Source organism: Barbus barbus, assembly GCF_936440315.1.
Source record: "Barbus barbus genome assembly, chromosome: 14".
NCBI classification, from domain to species: Eukaryota; Metazoa; Chordata; class Actinopteri; order Cypriniformes; family Cyprinidae; genus Barbus; species Barbus barbus.
In genome coordinates, this window is record NC_136742.1 from 25,088,644 (window position 1) to 25,107,204 (window position 18,561).

An 18,561-nucleotide genomic window follows, 5' to 3' on the forward strand; every position below is an offset into this window, starting at 1 on the left:
AGAGTTTTTTGGACTGATGGTGAGCGTCACATGACCTTGATTTAATGGCTCCCTCTGGTGCAATCCACACATATTCTCCAGCTTTCCACACATGCCTGACCTGCTCTGTGCTCTGCTTCCCTACAAAAATGTCTCCGAAGAAGGAATTTTTGCTTTGCCCTACTTAAGATTGTTGAACTTCTGACCCAAATCTGCTGTGGAAATGTTGTTCTAACACTCTGAGACTTGAGTTGATATAAACATTGAATTACAAATAACTTTATGTCTGTCTTATAGTGTCTGCTTTCCCTGCTGAAAAAAAAATAAGCTAAAATCAGCTTAGGTTGATTGCTATGTTTTGGAACAAGCTTGTTTCTAGCAGTGCTGTTATTTATAATTTTTTTACTAAAGCTAAAACTATTGTTTGTTGCCTTTAACTGAAAAAAAAGCTGAAATTAAAAAAGTGTGAACTAAATCTAATGTTTTCAGAAATGTAAGTGCATACATTAAGTATTAAATATATTATACATTAAACTTGAGAATGACCAACTTTAATGCATCTTCATATTTAATTTCATAATTATTTCTGTTGAAACATAGATAAATTGTATTTCCGAATGTACTGACAAGCAGTTATGATAAACTCAAATTTGAAAAACCTAAACAACTTTTTTTTTTTTATTATTATATTAAAATGAAAACCAGAAATGTTTTCTTGGCAACTGATTGAAATAAATAAGTTTAGGTTGAATTACTAAAACTGTAACTGAAATAAAATAAATGAAATCTAAACACAAATATAAAAGTGAGAGAAGCACATGACAAAATTAGTAAAATTTAAACTAAAATGAAAACTAAAGATATGAAAATAAAATTTAATTCAAGCAATTCATAGATACAATAAATAATAATACACTGCTGATACAAGCTAGTGCGGTGGTTGACATCCAGTATTCTGATGCAATTAACATTTTTACAAACAATATACATCAAAATTATTTCATTAACATAGGGAAATATTTGCAATTTCTGTTATTATATATTTGAATGGCTGTCAATGGCGAAAGATGCTTTTTGCAATCTGATAGTTACATCTACCAGCAGGGGCTAAGTAACCATGCTAACCATCCATACCCTGAATCATTGGTGACATTGGTTAATCAGTCACATCTCCAAAACATGATGACAGCAAACAGGTTGTGATCACACGCCAGACGAGCAGCTGCCATTGAGATGAAAATTCCTTTGACGTCCATCTCAAAACTTTCTTCTTTACCAGCTGGTAAACAACATGTGGACCAGCTAATAAGAAAGCAGGTACCAAGTTTTGAAAAACAACTTCCACTTTAATCTGATTTTCTAGCAGTTTTCAAAATAAAAGGTGAGATAAGGTTTTGACTGGAAATCTTGCTGCTGGTGTAAGCTTTGAATGTGTGCCAGATGAATTTGTGTTGTCAGCTGAATGGGTTGAGCAGATCAGTAGGTCACATCTCTGTTGATCTTGTCCCATCACTGTATCAGGTGCCTCTGGAGTGAATCAGCAGCATGAAGTTTGCTGCCGATAAATCAAGCACAAAATACGCCTCTAACTGTACCCATGGGGAGTGATCATGTGTTATGAAGAATGAAGCTTGAGAGATGCTCTCCATTGGGTTCTAACCCCAAGAATGAGGCCATCTCCTCTGGTTGAAAGATAAAGTTAATCATTTCTGTTATTATCGTAGCTTATGTGGTTTGAAATGATTGTAAGTTTTGTGCAAAGATATTACTGTAAAGAAGAGGTAATGCATTTATGGATTACAAATGTGGCTTGTTCACAAAGTAATCTCAGATTTGTTTTTGTTGAACTGTAGAATGCATATTTAACTTTTCCCCTGTAGAATTCATAATAGCTAAATGATGTCATAATAAAAATCCAAACATGGATTATGTGAAGGTTAGATTTAGGGATAGAGCAAAGAAAATATCATTAGATCAGTATAAAAACAACAGAAGGTTGGCAATTATTTAGTTTTTGTTGTTGTTTTTAAATGTGTTTTGTATTATGGGTCATTTTGTGTCAAATCAACCAAATTTCAGAAACTTCCCTGGCTCAAATTTTTGATTTGGTCATTTGTTTTTTTTGTTTTTTTAAAGAATGTTGGATATATTTGTTGCAGTATATGCCAGTTGTGACCAGACCATTCAAAAATTGGGGGAAAGCACCTTTTGGGGGGAAAGCACTGGGGAAGTCGTGGCCTAATGGTTAGAGAGTCGGACTCGTAATCCAAAGGTTGTGAGTGTGTGTGTGTCCACTTTGGATGCAGACCACTAATTCTGAGTATGGCCGTATATCACTTTTCTACTTTTTACTCCAAAGTTTGCATGCCTGTAACTCAAGAACTATTAAATATATCTTTATGCATTATAATTATCTTTATTTATTACATTTTGGCTCTTAACAAACTTTCCTTGGCATCTTCATTTTTAAGGTCCTATATGGTTCAGGTCCAGAGATATTTGAATTTCAATATGGATTCAAGAGTAAATTGTTATGTTTTACACATTTTCAGTGGTCAAAACCCAAATATTATAACATTTTTTAAATAGCTGTTTTCTATTTTATTATATCAGTATTTTATCAGTAATCATTCTAATATGCTGATTTGTGAAAACTGAGAAACTTTTTCACAATTCACTGACGAATAGGAAGTTCAAAGAACAGCATTTATTTTCAATAGATTTCAATAGATGTCAAAAGTCTTTACTGTCACTTTTGAAAGAAAGTGGTAATACAAATACAATACAATGATGAAATGATGAGAAGGCCAGAACTTACTGAAACGGTCTCTCCACTTTCTTTACAAATTAAGTTCATAATCATGTCCCTTTGACCGTTTGTGTTGTTTTTCCCCAGTGGTTCAGAAAGCAGCACTTTATCTCATTGTTTGAGGTCTTCTCATTCCCCGACTGTGCAGGAACTGTTCAATCAGCCCCATGTGTCCTCCATATTTCCTCACATCGCAGTGGCTCGTCTCCAGGCCTGTTCTTCTCTGCACCCACTTTATGACCTTGTTTGCTTTTGTTAAAGAATCCAGCTGGCCCGGCCGGTTCAGAAGACCACAGAGGCACATCCCTTTTCATTTTGTGCGGCGGACAACACTTCTCAATGCTTTCCTGCCTCTTTATCCCCGCTCTGTCAGTATGAGTGTGCATGTGTGGTCCCTGCCAACAGTTTTGGCCGCAGTGCGTGCTAATGGCCAGTGAAGATGTGAAGTATAGCTGACAGGGTCTGGTTTGTGCCCCACAGCCACATCTAGAGACTTTTTGTTCTAAACATGAGGTTAATGGAGCAGACAGGTTATGTGTGGCAGGGCCCCAGCCACCAGTGGAGGTCTAAGCTAACTGTGACGGCAGACGATTGGACCAAATGAGTGTTTGTTAAAGTTTCAGGAAGTTTTCTCTGCTTTGTTAATGCTAACTTCAGCTATGGAGCAAGAATGTGTATGTCTCCAAAAGAGGGTTTTCGCATCAGTGGATAAGAAGAACCATTTCTGACTGGTTCAAAGAACAATTTCAGTGAACAATTCTTAAAAGAGCCAGTTTAAAGTTCTCCATGGAACCAAAGATGCCAGTAAAAATAATGTTATTATTGTACCGCTGAATGGATTTGGATGGGTCTTATTTGAAAGGCCTAAAAATAAATAAAATAAAGTTTGGCATACGCTGTAAAAAAAATAAAAAATAAAAGTTGAGCCAACTTAAAATTTTAAGGCAACCAGCTTCAGCAGATTTTTGAGTTTTCTCAACTTCTTGTTTTAAGTTTATACAACAAGAAGTTGAGAATCTCCCACAAAAATAAGTTGAGAGAACTCAAAAAATCTGCTGAAGCTGGTTGCCTTAAAATTTTAAGTTGGCTCAATTTTTTTTTTTTTACAGTGTAGATTGTGGCAAAGTAGAATGGTAGAATGTGGCAAAGTCACAAATCAGGGATTTAAGTTGTATTTAGACCTTTAGATTATCAAATTATAGTAAGCATTGGTAAAATTGCAAACTGATGCAAATAAAGAACCAAAGACAAAGACAATTTGGTCAAAGGCGTCTGCTAGATGACAAAAGTAAAGAGTGTAAAGACCATCAACTCTACCGTGCGACTCCACCGGGCAGGGACACTGGCAAGGGATAGAAGTATCGCTTTTTATTTTAGTTTTTTCATTTATATGTTTATTATTGAAATGTTGTTATATGCATGTGTCAGTTTTATTTAATTTCTTTATTTTCTTAAATATGTGGGTATATAGTATTTATAGAGTTGTAACTTTTAGTTTTAGTTACTTTTTCTTATTTGTAAGTCGCTTTGGACAAAAGCGTCTGCTAAATGACAAAAGTAAAAAGTAAAAGTAAGTAAGTAAGTAAAGAACCTTTATTTTTAAAGGTGTAGAGACATGGATCCTTGCTGCTTCTGAAAACGTTTCCTGGAATATATCTTTTTTTTATTTATTTTTTTTTATCACTGGCATAAGGGAAATAAATCAGGACATATGCAAGCCAGACTCAAACAGCTTTGACAAACAACTTTGAATTGCGTGCCATTATTGATTGAATCTGTTATTTTGATTATTTAGAGGCAGTTTACTTGTCTCCACACAAAATTCCACCAAAAGTGTATGTGCCTGTCGTGACAGTATGATTTAGTCATTCAGACAATGTAACTCCAGGTTTAAATCCAATTTGCTTTTATACTTTTGTAAATGAGTCCCTGGAAAGGCCTGTGTTGTAATACTGCACTGCCACTGGCTTGAAAAGAATGTGACTGAATCTTTCCTATAAACAAACCAGAAACATCCCGCCAGTGAAGGACATCTGAGGTGGCAGTCCAAGGTCATATTTTCCAGTCTAGCCTTGGACAGGAGACGCCGCCTATGCAGAATAACCTCTTTCTTTTGTGTCTGTCTGTACCGCAACAAGTGTGTTAGGAGGATGTGGTCTGTCAGCAGCTTTCAGACTCTTAAAATACTCGATTTCTGATCGTTCAGCCACAACAATAGGTTATACATTGTCAATGTTATTATTTTACCATAAATTGATTTGATGGAATAAAATAATAATAATAATAATTAAAAATAATTTTGGTAGTAATTACAATTTTATAAACTATTTTTTTAATAAAAAAAAATGAATATATTATTTCTTGGTAGAACGTGTATAGATTTAGACATAAAGATGAGCAATTCTAGTAAGCGTTGAAAAATCGCAAATATAACTGTAACAGCTCGTGTAATCTTCAGTTTGACGTTCATGATCAGTTTTTTTTTTTGTATCCTATTGTGGAAAAAGTCTTAAATCACAGATCTGATATTCCATGCGTATAAAGAAATGAATCAGTTATATTTGTTCGATAAAATGCTGCCATCTAGTGGATGCGATGGCCTGTGACTTTATAAAGTAAACTAAAGCGGTGTATTTATCATCGGACTAAATGGAAATGATCGGCAATACTGCAAGCTTAAACAAAGCAATAGTCACAATATTATGCAGTTCAGTCCTGTCAACAGCTTTTTAATATATTTTAAATTATTTAGGCTACTACATTTTAATGTAATGCTAGCTCCATCCAGATGCAACGATTGTACTAAAACTGAAATTTAAGGAGAAAAAAGTTTCTTTTTTTTTTAGCTTTGTCCAGAGAAGAGTATTTATATGCTTTTAAAAATGTATAACAACAGAAGTGAACTGAGAAAGTCAAAGATTTATTTAGTTTAGGACATCAAAAAAGAAAAAAAGTTTAGTTCACGCCAAAAAGGTATATAAATTACAAGCACAAATACTCTAAATGTCTTAGTGTACATATCCATTAACATATCTCCACTCTGAGTATCTTCAGTTCATCCAAAAACATCAACAAAACGGTGTAAAATACAGAATCAGCAGAGATCTTTAAATGAGCAATCTGATCTATTTTATTTTTACATATTTTACATATTGTATTTGTATTTTCGAAGAAATGACAAAGCTAACTGCTCTAGAACGGTCCAGGCATTTTGCTGTATCGCCACAAGCACTGTTTCTTATTTATGGCTCATATGTGATGTCTCAAGTCCTTTCCTTTCACAAAAAACATATTGTGGCGGAAGATGTTGGTTCTCCTTGAACTGCAGATTCACTCCTTTTCTTTACATGAAGTCATCTGAATCATAGCCATCCTGCAGAAAAAAAAAATCACATCAAATCATAAAAGAATTTGTGTCAATGCTCAGCAGAATATTAAGCTTTAAGGATGTATTACCTCATTTGTGGTCATGTTGTCACTCTTCATCAGTGATGAATAATTCCTACAGGAAAGTAGAGGTTACAAGTACACAAAACTGATGCCTGTACCTGTAAATAATACGTCTCAAGGACTGATTCTGATGTACAAAGGTTATTTTTATTATATTTATGTATCTACAATGGAGTCCAAAAGTCTGAGACCACACTAAAAATATTGCATAAACATGTGGAGCGAAAAGAGTTATGAAACACAACAGACATTTACTCGAACTGTTATGCTGATAACATAATTTGTAATAAAAAATTTAATCAAGTTATAAAATGGAAAAAATAAACTGGTCTCAAACATTTGGATGCCAGTGTATTTTTCAAAATTAAAAACAAATATATAATTGTTTGTGTTGAGGTTATAATATGCATCTAAACATTTTAACAATATGCAGCACCTTAATTCTTCCATCTCTTTTTTCTTCTTCGTTTCGTCCTTCTCCTTTTTCTTCTGCTCTTGTAATTGAGCCTTCTTCTCGTTTCTTTCCTCTCTGTCCCGGGACTCTTTCTCCGCGGCAAGATCAGGATACCGCTCCTCTTTTGTTTTCTCTAGTCTGTTGATGATTTCGTTGATTTTCTTTTCTACTGCCACAATTTTCACCTGTTGACATTGTATAGTAATTGGATATTTATGCAGAAACTATTTAGAAGATTTCCAAATGCACCTTATGTAAATGTAAGCACCTTAAATCACATAGACTTTACTCAGGCAGAAAATGGTATTTTTTGGCATAACCGACTCAGATTAGTTTGCTTTCCGTAGTTTCAATTGCATAAAAACAAGCTCATTCATCCAAATAAAATATCTGGACCAGAATTGGCTCCTCATACCTCCTTCTGCCGATGGAAGCCTATCTGCCCGACAACCATGTCTGCTGTTTTTTTCAGATTGCCCCATGGTGTGTAGACAACATTAACATTGTTCATTTTGCAACCTGTAAATAAAAATACAAAAAGTAAAACTTACAAATCATTGATGTTTCTTGTAAAGAAACGGTACCTTGAATGCTGTTGTTTTTGACCAGCTGGACACAGTCGATCAGGACGTCTTTTGGTATGTCTTCTACCATTGTACCCTTTAATTAGTGAACATAAACGTCAACTTACAAATAAAACTGTAGGTTAAAATATGAATAACCTCTAAAAATACCTTGGGCATTCTTAGATATACATGGGCAGATGAGAGCTTGTCCACATGGAACCTGAAACACAAGATACTAATATTTCTTGTACTTGAACTGATATTTTACATCAGAGCAAATCTAGAAAGTAATAATTCATTTGTGGTGGCAAATGTTAAATAGATATTTGTTCTCACCAAATATCTTCAGGCCATCCGTACTTTATAAGATCTTCATCTGTGGAAAAACGAAAACAGTTGAATGGTCTGACAAGCACAGGATGAGGGTGTCTAACATAATATTCATAAGGAATTCAGTACTTACTTTCGTATTTATCTTTGCCCATATAGATGGTATAGGGCGGTGAGACGACTGTAAAAGAGAAGCATGTATTGCAACTTTTAAAAAGCACTGTTTACTCTCATTATTCTTGCAACATAACTGAAGACAGTCTCACAATGCTGAGTTACAGTATATTGCAGTTTTGACTATCTTTGTTATATATTTATAAGCATTATATATTTAAACTGTTTTTGTTGACAACATACACTGTTTTGCCTGGGCACAGGAAACACACATTTCACTACTCACCGTCGCTTTTAAAGTAAAACACCATTTTTTTACGCAAAGACGCAACCTTTGAAAGGTCTATGTATTCAACAAAACACTGAGCACTTCAGAGGTAAATAATCTTCTCTCAGAGACACATGTCATGTGTAGCATCCATCCCGACCACAACAGGAACAAGCAGCGCTGCAATGATTCACGGTGAATGAATCGTTCATATGAATCGAATCTCGGTTGAGTTCTGAACTGTCAGCAAATACGTCGGTCGATTTTAATAAATAAAAAAACTTTTTATGCCTATTATGAGTTATTCTAAATTATTTTTTTTGGAGGAACTAAATGGCTGCAACAATCTGAATTGGAGCGGTCAGGGTTCTTTGAAACAAACCGATTCGTAGAGATGACTCGCACTAACCGGAAGTTGTCACAAACAGTCGTTGTTTCCGTTTCCGTGTGCGCCACAATTGACTTTGGCGCGTTGTTCAAAACAGACCGCGACTGAGGAGAGAGTTTTGCCGCGATTATTTTGCTCATCTGTTTTCATACAAACTCAAAAACAGAATCGGATTTATTTAACCTGGTAAGTGAACTACTACATATATTGTTACATTGACAATATCTTAACAAGGCTTGTGATGACTGCGAGATCCTGCAAGTATTTTTAACAAGATGTCAACTAATTGGCGCCTAGAAAAAATTCTGCGGTAAAAATGAATATGTGTTGAAAATATATATGCTATATTCTTTAAACTATAGACCAAGGTATATACCATTATCATAGCAATAAGCTTGACACGAAACATACAGTTTGATTCTTTTGAATCTCAGTTTAAAGTCACACAGATTTAACGTTACATTGCTTAGTAAATTTGACCATGTTACTGCTTTTCTCCACAGTTCTCATGTGATAAAATAGAAGTGAAATGATAATCCAGAAATGCAATCTGTGGTGTAAAAGTTCAAGTTATGATCTTATTCCCCGTCTTCTCATTTCAGGTGATTTGAAGATGTTATCCCGGAAAAGAAAACATGGCTCTCCTGATGCCGAGAGGTATGTGATGAAATTTTGTTAGATAACTTTACTAGATCTGGAAATGTATTTTGCTTTTATGACACAGATTGTGAGCCATTTCCTTCCGTTTCTTTTAAACCCACCACAGTAACCCATCCAAGAAACAAATAACAAGCTTGAGAAAGTCTCCAAGAAGGGCTACTCGACAAAAAGAGAACATTCCCATCTCGCTGGCGTCACCCCAAAAGATTCTCAGTACACCTAAGAAGATGCAGAGGACCTCTTCCCTAGAATCTCCTCCAAAGCGGATCTCTCCACGCAAAACAGTATTGGGAGCGGGATCCTTCTACGGCAAGCAGAAACCTCTTTATCTCACACCTCTGGAAAGGAAGCTGTTAAAGGAAACCAAGTCACCACCATCAGTCCCAATCAAAGAACCATCACACCTCCCTTTGAATGCTGGGAATCCTGTTAAAAAACCGGTGAAGAAGGTTCAAAAGAAAGGCACTGCTACAGGTCCGCAGTCTAACCTAAAGGACTACTTCACTGCTAAACCCAAAGGGAAAAATCCCTCAGATACGCAAACAGATCAGTTGTTGAAGGCCACGGTGGGCCTGTTTTCGTTTAGCAGTATGAAATCCAAGAGTAAACCCAAGCTGCTTGTGGGAGCAGCTTTCTTCAGCACCGGAAAAAAGCCCACTTCAATGTTCAAAAGGTCTGCACAGAACACAAAGCCTAAACAACCATCAACCTATGAGAAACCCACAAAAAAGAAAGAAGCGCTGACAGCACCAGGAGAACGTTCCCCAGTCCGCCGTGCTGTCTTCTTAAAAAAACACCTGAGAGCAGAAACCTCAGCTACAGTTACCACTGATGAAGATGGTGAGGGCAGTGAATCAATGCAGGTGATGTTGAGCCCTAAACCGATGTCCCCTCAGATCCTGGGAGTTCTGCATGGTATTACCAAAGAGTTAAAGGTGGTTTTGAGGAGATCCGTTAGTCTCAGTGGAACCAGTGAAGCTGGTAGCCAGGTAAGATTGAACTCTTGAATCATCTGCTAATAACTTTAAATGTAAAGCTCTCATCTTTTTCTCAAACTGAAAATGTTTTCCAGGACTCGCCCACAAAAACGGATTCAGTGTTTGACGTGAGTGACACACCACCACAGGATCACAACAGCTCTTTCGATGAAGGTATATAAACATAATTTTCTATAAATCCGTTATTTAAAATGTTAATATAATTTTTTTTTATTTTATAGATATGAAAGTGTTTATTGTATATTATTAATACATGTATTAGATCTATTTTATGAATCAAAATTACTTTCTAATTTGACCAGTTTTTAAATGGGTTATTTAATGTGATTATATAAATTCTGTTTTGAAGATTTGGAATCTGAGGGTGCAAAAAAAAATCGAAATATTGAGAAAATCGCCGTTAAAATTGTCCAAATGAAGTCCTTAGCAATACATATTACTAATCAAAAATTAAGTTTTGACATTTACAGTAGGAAATGTACAAAATATCTTCATAGAACATTATCTTTATTCAAAATCCTAAAGATTTTTGGCATAAAAGAAAAATCTATAATTTTGATTCATACAGTGTATTGTTGGCTATTGCTACAAATATACCCGTGCTACTTATGACTGTTTTTGTGGTCCATGGTCATATATATATTGTATATACTGTATGTGTGTGTATATATTTATTTATTAAAGATCTTTTTATTATTGCTGTCTTTTCAGAAGAGTCATCTGTTTATCCCATCTTTGGCAGTAAGAGGTAAGACAGTCAGATATATCAAAAAAAAAATTAAGTCTACTTTTTCCTATTGCAACTGTGGAAAAATACTGAAGAAATGCCAAGTCATGATTACAATGAAAAAAAATAATACAGTTTGAAAAGAACATCTGCATAAGGTTAGAATAAATGAATGACCCTGTGTGTGCTAGCAAGGTTATATTCAGTCTTTTAACTTTAATGTCATGACCTATGTAAAGCTGTGTAATCAATTGTTCTCATCTTTTGTTTTAGATCTCAGAAAAAAGGGATTTTGTCACCACCGCTGAACACCAGCACTCCTTCCGCACTGACTGGTACTCCTGCTCTTAAGGCCAAAGAGAGGACTGCCTTGAGAAGAGCGATGAAGAAGCAGACAGATAATCAGCTTATCATTGTGAGTAGCAAATCAAATCGCTGGTTCTTTTCCACCTCTTCTCAATGGTTAATGTGTGCTATTTAGGATGCTGGTCAGAAGCAGTTTGGTGCTACCACATGTGGGTCCTGTGGGATGCTGTACAGTACAGATAGTCCTGAGGACAACTTCCAGCACACACAGTTCCATCAGCGCTTCTTGGACACCATTAAATTTGTGGTGAGCTATCATGAAGCTGTCATCAATGCAGCTGAGCAAATCTGCTGGAATTTCACATGATTTTGTTTGTTTTTAGGGCTGGAAAAAAGAGAGGGTTGTGGCTGAGTTCTGGGATGGAAAGATCATTCTCGTTCTTCCTGATGATCCTAAGTATGCCACAAAAAAGGTATGCTGGCAGTGATTGATTTATAGTTTAAATACTTGGTCTGTCCAGCTAAATCGGCGGCATTTCCTAACCCACACTGCCTTGATTTCAGGCAGAGGACGTGAGACGGATTGCAGACAGTGAATTGGGCTTTCAGCAGATCACTCTCAGTAGCCCGAGCTCGGCTAAAACCTACCTGTTCATTAACAGCGACAGGATGGTGGTGGGATGTCTGGTGGCCGAAAACATTAGACAGGTGACTGTTTAACAAAACGTTTCTAACATTTGACTTTGTTTCAATATCATTGCCATTCTGAGCTATAAAGTACAGTTGACAGTGTTTTAGTGGTCTTAAAAGGTTTTAATTTCCCCCCTCCACAAACTAAGGTCTAAAAAGCCTTCAAATGTGAGAAGAAAGTTTTAAATATACATAATGTTATGGCATTAAATGTTGCATGATTACAAAAAAAAGAAAAAAACATCTTCAGTATTTTTTTTCCCCAATGTAAATATCTAAGCATACATTTCCTTGAGATGCGATTTGAACAGATAAAGGTCTTATCTTAGAAATGGAATTGAGTTTATGGTTAAAACGAGAACAAATTCTTAGTCAAATATCTTTTCATTTCTTGAATTAAAACTTGTTGTTTTTTCCAAGCCCATTGGCAGATATTTATTCTTTGTTTTAAACCCTCTTCATTTATATATTTTCGTTTTTCAAAAACAAGTTATTTTTTGTCATTTTGCTTCTAAAGTAAATGTACCATGATTTTAAAATCTTTAGAAATTTGCTCTAGAGAACAAGACAAAATACTATTGAAAAACATCACTTTTTTGCAGTGTGATGAGAAGGTACAGTAAAAGTCATTTCCATATTATCATGGTTGTGAGCAGAGTTATTCAAGGCTGGTCTTAAGCTGTGTGTGTGAATCTATAATAATTTATTGAAAGTTGTATTTTCCAACTTTGAAGCATTGCTAATTCAAGAAACCCTGAAGTGATCTTGCTAAACCCTGATCATACCTAATGTTACATAGGCTTTTCGGGTGCTGGAGCAGCAAGAGAATCCCAAAGACATGAACAAAGAGGATTTCATGGAGCACCACAGAGCCTGGTGCTGCTCTACCGTGCCGGAAAAAGCCATCTGTGGTGTCAGTCGCATCTGGGTTTTCAGTCTGATGAGGAGGAAGGGAATCGCCACTCGCCTTCTGGACACTGCCAGGTACTCAACATTTTCAGTGCATTAATAACATAAAAAAATAGCATAAAGTAGCCTGTGTATATAAAACTGTTGTTTCTTACTGATTCAGGACTACTTTCATGTACGGGAGCCACCTGACCAAAGAGGAAATCGCCTTCTCTGACCCGACTCCAGAAGGAAAGCTGTTCGCTACAAAGTACTGCGAGACATCAACATTTCTGGTGTATAACTTCATCAGTTAAGGAACAACATTTCTTGTAGGTTCCTGTAGGACTGCATTTGCGAATGCTTTGAGTTTTTAATAGATAAAAAAAAATGTAAATGTTAAAATTAGGTTCAGTCTAATATGATAAATCTCATGCAGTGTTCTGGAGAAAATCCATATTTTACCGTTATGTATAGACAGTGAAGTTCATGAATTAATATTCAAGACTATTTACATTAGCATGTTTAGCACAAATGCAAGTTCTGTTAACTACCACGACTTAAAGGTTCTGGTTTGGAAAGTTAAGACTCATAATTGCCTCGAAGTTGGTTGTAAAATGAACAAGAACTTTCAAATTGAACTGATCCTTGCATCTGACTTTGTACATATTTTTAAATAAATTGTACTTATTCAAATATTTTGTGTTGTCTTTGTGTACATCTCTCTTGTCAGTTTCCAGAATCTTTTTGCAATTTGCAAGTGTTTTGGCTGTTTGCAGTTGTATTGCAATAGCCAAAATTTGCACATGGTGTATTTAAAAGAGGGTTGCTTTATAAGGGTTGGTCATTGAACAGTTTCCAAAAACCTTTAATCAATCGTTTGTAGAGTGTGTACATATAAGTTTATAGCTTAGGTAAATTATCTCTAAGTTTTCACTTTGTAATGAACCTTTTGCCTTTAATTTGATAATTGTATTTAGTCTTCTGACATTTTAAAAATACATTATGCAAACATTCCTAATTACGCTGCCCATAAAATCATTTTGGATTCAGATAGTGCAAAAATGTGATTTGTGAGAAACTTATTTAATTCTTTTGACAGCCATTGTTTTGCTTTACATTTATTCATTTAGCAGATGCTTTTATCCAAAGCAACTTCCAATTGAGGAATACAATAAGCGATTCATTATAAAGAGGCAAATACACACAGGAAGTGCTTGCAATACAAAGTTTCAGGCATTATTCAGAGAAAACACTAGCTAGACAGGGAGAGATTAAGGAATGTAAAGTTTTTTTTTAAGATGAAGTCAAGTCAACAAAATGACATTTTGTTGGTTAAGGTTTAACATTTTTACAGTGCAACTAGCCCATGCAATAATTTATACATCCATGGCATCACAAAACATTTAGTTTAGAATACATCACGTGGCACAACAGGGCATGTCAACTTTAAATTTACATGGATAATTTCATGTTGAATATAAATTACTTTTATTATAGTCAGCTATTTTGTCAGTGAGAACTTGCCCTTTATGAGAAAAAAAAAGTACAATTTAAATCCAGTAAGGATTGTAAAATTCAAATTCAAAATTATATTCAAGGTAAGACAAGACAGATTCATTTAGCATGTGTGCTGATTTTACACACAAAGACCATGGTTCAAAAACAGATTTGAATCCAAATTGCGCTGCAACAACTACTGTATTTAGAAGTCAATCGAGTACATAAAATATGTAACATGACAACAGAAAAATATTTACAATGTGAAAATGCACCCGCTCACAAACTGTAACCAGAGACAACAGGCAAACATACAGTATATTTGACATTGACAGGAATTAACAGTGACCATTTAATCAATCACGATAACCTCACTGCTTTTGTCACAAAGCTGGGTGTTTGATTCCAGCACCTGAACTATGTGAGCTGCAGAAGGTCTTTTATGAGGGTCTTCCTCTGTACAGAGACAGAAGAGCTCCACCATCCTCTGATAAGCCCCTCCGAGAGTGGCTACGTCCAAAGCAGGCCGAGTTCCCAGTCTCTCATAATATGCATCTTCATCAAAATCATCCTCATCAAAGGTATCATCTAAGAAAACGAAGTCATTAGGCACTTAAAAATAATGGAAAATATGAAAACTAAACAGAATCTCTAAGGATAAAATTATAGTAATTTTACCATCATCATCATCATCATCATCATCCCCATCAGTGTCCAATATCTCCAGATGAGGAACAGAAAGTGTCATCATCTCCCACAGAGTGAGTCCATACGCAAAGATATCAGCTTTGTCTGTGATAACTCCATCCTCCAAAGCTTCCTTAGGCTTCCACGGCTCTGTCCCTATATAGTGGGCCTTTGGATCACTCACTGGAGAGAAGATTTGAAATATCACAACACTGACAATCATGTACACGACATCTGTCTGATCGTTTAAACTTTATTAGAAAGTAAAAGGCCTTTTCTGAAAATAAACAACCTTCAGGTCATGGTACATGTGTCTTTTTGCTGTGAAATCTTTTTTTAATAAGTAAGAATACATTATATAGTGTTAGTAACATTTCAAGATGAACACCTTTCAACACATCATTTTTGTTTTTAGAAAAATCATGTTAAAATTGAAGTAAAACTGACTATATTGCATTACTTATATGTTTAGTCCCCAACAACAAAAACTTCAGAGCTTTAATAAAAAAAAACATTGAAATATCTTTACAATATCTAAACATCTTTAGACATATTATTGGGAGATGCAGCATAGTGTGACAACCGATATTTATATACATTTTATGCAAGTAGTCTGTTGTAAAGATTTCACTGATTTACATTACAAGCTAGCAGAATTTCATCTTATTTGGCCATATAAATATTAGCAACGGCAGTTTTTGTTCTTGTTCAGTTTGGGGCCATAAAAACCTGCTGTATCAAACATGACATTCAACAAAAACACATATGCAAACTTGGTTCAGGTAAACAAGGTTCAGTAAACCAACCAGGATTTTCAGATTATTATTTCATACGTCAGACATTCATAGAGTGGTTCTTAATAAATGGGCCATCATTCAAAACGATAAAATATAAATAAGAAAACAAATTAAAAACTAAAAGCAAGGAAAAATACGCTGAAATATGAAATCTTTTCATACCCTGCATGTTTTCATCCAGTGGCAGTGACACACCGACATCACAGATTTTGATGCTTTCAAAGTCGCCCTTAATGACAACATTGCATGACTTCATGTCTCCATGCAAAAGCTTTTTCTCATTGTGCAAATACTGAAGAAAAAAGACAAAATACATATGTAGAAGCCTGAGATTATGTAACAACAACAACATTTAAAGACGGGAAAAAGCAGTAACGGCATATTTATGTTTGATTTAACAAGCACACCTGTAAACCATGTGCGACATGTAGAGCCACTTTTTCAATAGTGTCCACAGGAAATGCCTGTAGACCCTCCTCTCTCCTCTTCTCAATAAGGTCATTCAGAGACTGCTCTCCACCGTACTCCATCGCCAAACACTTAGAGCCGTCCTTTGCTGTGGTAAAAGCTCTGAAACCTTAAAAACACAGGAAATAAATCATTTAAAAAGATATTTCTCTTATAATGTTTACATTGACTATTAGAATGTAGTATTTTAAAGAGATATTTACCAACAATATTGGGGTGGTGCAGGTCTTTTAAGATCTTTGCCTCTTCGCTCAGACGCTTCTGATAAACAGTCATTTGAGTTTTTGCACATTTGCTGTTGATCTTCTTAATGGCCCATGGTGAATGTGTGTGCTTACCCATCCTGATGTAAATAGTGGCACAGATGTTTCAACTTTTTCATTACACTATCATGGAGAAGGTAGCACAAACATGCAGCAAATATATATGTATGTACCTGTTCATGAGATAGACATTGACTCCAGTCCCACAGCCGAGCTTCTTCATGAAGGGAGAGGCAGGAATGGTGACTGGGGTTCCACATGCACTGACTGATAACAATACATGGAAGTTAATTAACTATATATATATAAACGACCACAATTTGATCAAGATGGGATGTTAAACCATCTTGATAATGAGAAAGTCAATGCAGCGTGTCGCTAGATGTAACGTTATTGTAATCATAGTATCAGACGTCTAAAGATCACTTTACCTGGACTTTTCACTTTTGCAGGCTTGCAGGGCGTTTTAAAGGCACAAGGTGATTCTTTGTTGGCCTCCATTTCTCTAAAATTAAACAATAAAAGATCATATTTTTGTTTACACTGTCACAATCCGTAAGGCAAAACGACAAACAAGTTTAACCACGCTATACACAACCGATTAAACTAACGTTAAATATCAAACATCAATTCAAAATGCGTAATATGACTTATATAGATAACGTAAATAACTTAAATTACATTATATAAGAGCTTCAGAGATGCTGAAATACGCGCTCGGATTTGAAAATAATCACCGGTTAGTTTGACGCTACAGCGTCCGTGGAGGGACAAAACTGACCGCGCGCGTTTTCGTTTTTTTCTTCATTCTCCAGTGTTACTCAACATTTGTTACTTTGTTAACTTTAGAACATTGCTATAACATTTTTAACACTAAATAGCTACATTAAAATATAATAACATACTGTATGATTACAAATAATTAGCCTACATTACAATGACTGGATATTATTGTTCCGCTGGATATTATTTGCCATTATCAAGGCTATCATTGTTAATTAAAACAATTGAAATACTTTGTTAATTAAAATAAATCTGAAATAAAATATACATATACGATTAAAATTATAATAAAATGATCTAAATCTAAAATATCAATAAACATAAATAGTCATATTAAAATAAATAAATAAAATCATATTATTTTAAAATGACAAAACTTAAAACGACTAAAATCAAAATGAAAAATTACAAATAAAGAACAAAAAAACTAACTCAAAATATTAATAAAATTATTGTATTATATGGCTAAATAGGCTAATACTAAAATAACACTGGCCCTTTTAATAACGAGAAGCCTTTTATTTCAGAATAGAAAGGTGTCAAAAGTAGAAAAATAGCCCACATTTAATGTAGACTACTGACCTAGCCTACGTATTTTTTTTTAAAACATATAGTCTGTTTGATGTGCATACATTTTTGGTCTATTAAGTATTATATAATATTTGTTACTTCATTGTTATTTAATATAGCGTTACACAACATCGTTTTGGTTGTGTAAAAAAAAAAAAAAAAAAAAATCATGTAAACAAGTGGAAAATACTTACCTATGTCCAGTAGATGGCATCATGTATGCATGGGAGTTGCTGAATGAACTTAGCTGTTTTTGTGGTAATAATATTTCTTAAACGTTCTGTTGTGCCAAAGGCAAGTCTAGATAACCAAGTGGCCCGTGTCCAAACATGCTTTTATTTATTTATTTATTTATTTTTGTGCTTCTCTGCAGGATGCCATTTTTCAAGCTTTTGTGTTCAAGCTACTGAATGTTTAGGTTAGAAATCAGCTGTTGCCATTAATCTAAAGAACAATTGTTCTTGGAAATAGCTGTTTGACCATTGAATATTAAATCAAATTGGCCATAAATCATAGGCTATTATGGGAACATAAAACTAAAAAACATTAATGCTTCATGAAAAGCCATGTGATCATCACAAAACACAGCATCTTTTCCACGCATGGCTTCAAGCATGACATTAACTTTTTATACGTTTGGCTCTGAGGGCTTGTGCTATTGTCTGGCAAATTGTCTTTTGTATATGCCTTGAGCAAAATGAAGGAGATAATACTCCATGCTGTGCCATCTATTATAACTGAAAAATTATAACAAAAGCACCTGGTACTCATGAGAAGTTTATTTGCTTTTACTTGTTCATTGTCAGGCAAAGATCATTTTAAATGGAAAGCCATGGGGAGTGTGACATGAATGTCCCCTATATAGT

General features: G+C 34.9%; 3 protein-coding genes across 5 annotated transcripts; 1 reads left to right on the forward strand and 2 right to left on the reverse strand.

Moving 5' to 3' along the window:
• Positions 1-5,633: 5,633 nt before the first annotated feature.
• On the reverse strand, positions 5,634-8,376 carry LOC306880245 (coiled-coil domain-containing protein 25). Of its 2 annotated transcripts, none has more exons than XM_079433649.1 (9): positions 7,989-8,376; positions 7,722-7,769; positions 7,595-7,634; positions 7,427-7,478; positions 7,277-7,352; positions 7,108-7,211; positions 6,675-6,877; positions 6,245-6,290; positions 5,634-6,161 (listed from the first exon to the last, which is right to left on the reverse strand). In XM_079433649.1, exons 1-9 carry the CDS (start codon positions 8,011-8,013, stop codon positions 6,132-6,134), a joined length of 624 nt encoding a protein of 207 aa, XP_079289775.1. In that variant the 5' UTR covers positions 8,014-8,376; the 3' UTR covers positions 5,634-6,131. The 2 variants fall into 2 exon arrangements, with proteins under 2 accessions (XP_079289775.1, XP_079289776.1); XM_079433650.1 differs by having other exon boundaries at positions 5,689-6,161; positions 7,108-7,151.
• A 36-nt stretch (positions 8,377-8,412) lies between these two features.
• Positions 8,413-13,327, forward strand: LOC306879850 (N-acetyltransferase ESCO2-like). The gene is made up of 11 exons (XM_079433065.1): positions 8,413-8,544; positions 8,961-9,015; positions 9,125-10,007; positions 10,091-10,169; positions 10,728-10,764; positions 11,017-11,158; positions 11,225-11,356; positions 11,433-11,522; positions 11,614-11,757; positions 12,539-12,723; positions 12,812-13,327. Exons 2-11 carry the CDS (start codon positions 8,972-8,974, stop codon positions 12,942-12,944), a joined length of 1,869 nt encoding a protein of 622 aa, XP_079289191.1. The 5' UTR covers positions 8,413-8,544; positions 8,961-8,971; the 3' UTR covers positions 12,945-13,327.
• Positions 13,328-13,693: 366 nt separating this feature from the next.
• LOC306879848 (lymphokine-activated killer T-cell-originated protein kinase homolog) lies at positions 13,694-17,106 on the reverse strand. 2 transcript variants are annotated; one of them, XM_079433063.1, is made up of 8 exons: positions 17,080-17,106; positions 16,774-16,847; positions 16,516-16,609; positions 16,283-16,422; positions 16,019-16,188; positions 15,774-15,903; positions 14,806-14,997; positions 13,694-14,715 (listed from the first exon to the last, which is right to left on the reverse strand). In XM_079433063.1, the coding sequence occupies exons 2-8, from the start codon at positions 16,841-16,843 to the stop codon at positions 14,480-14,482; spliced, it is 1,032 nt and encodes a 343-aa protein (XP_079289189.1). In that variant the 5' UTR covers positions 16,844-16,847; positions 17,080-17,106; the 3' UTR covers positions 13,694-14,479. The 2 variants fall into 2 exon arrangements, with proteins under 2 accessions (XP_079289189.1, XP_079289188.1); XM_079433062.1 differs by having other exon boundaries at positions 13,696-14,715; positions 17,024-17,106.
• Positions 17,107-18,561: the final 1,455 nt, after the last annotated feature.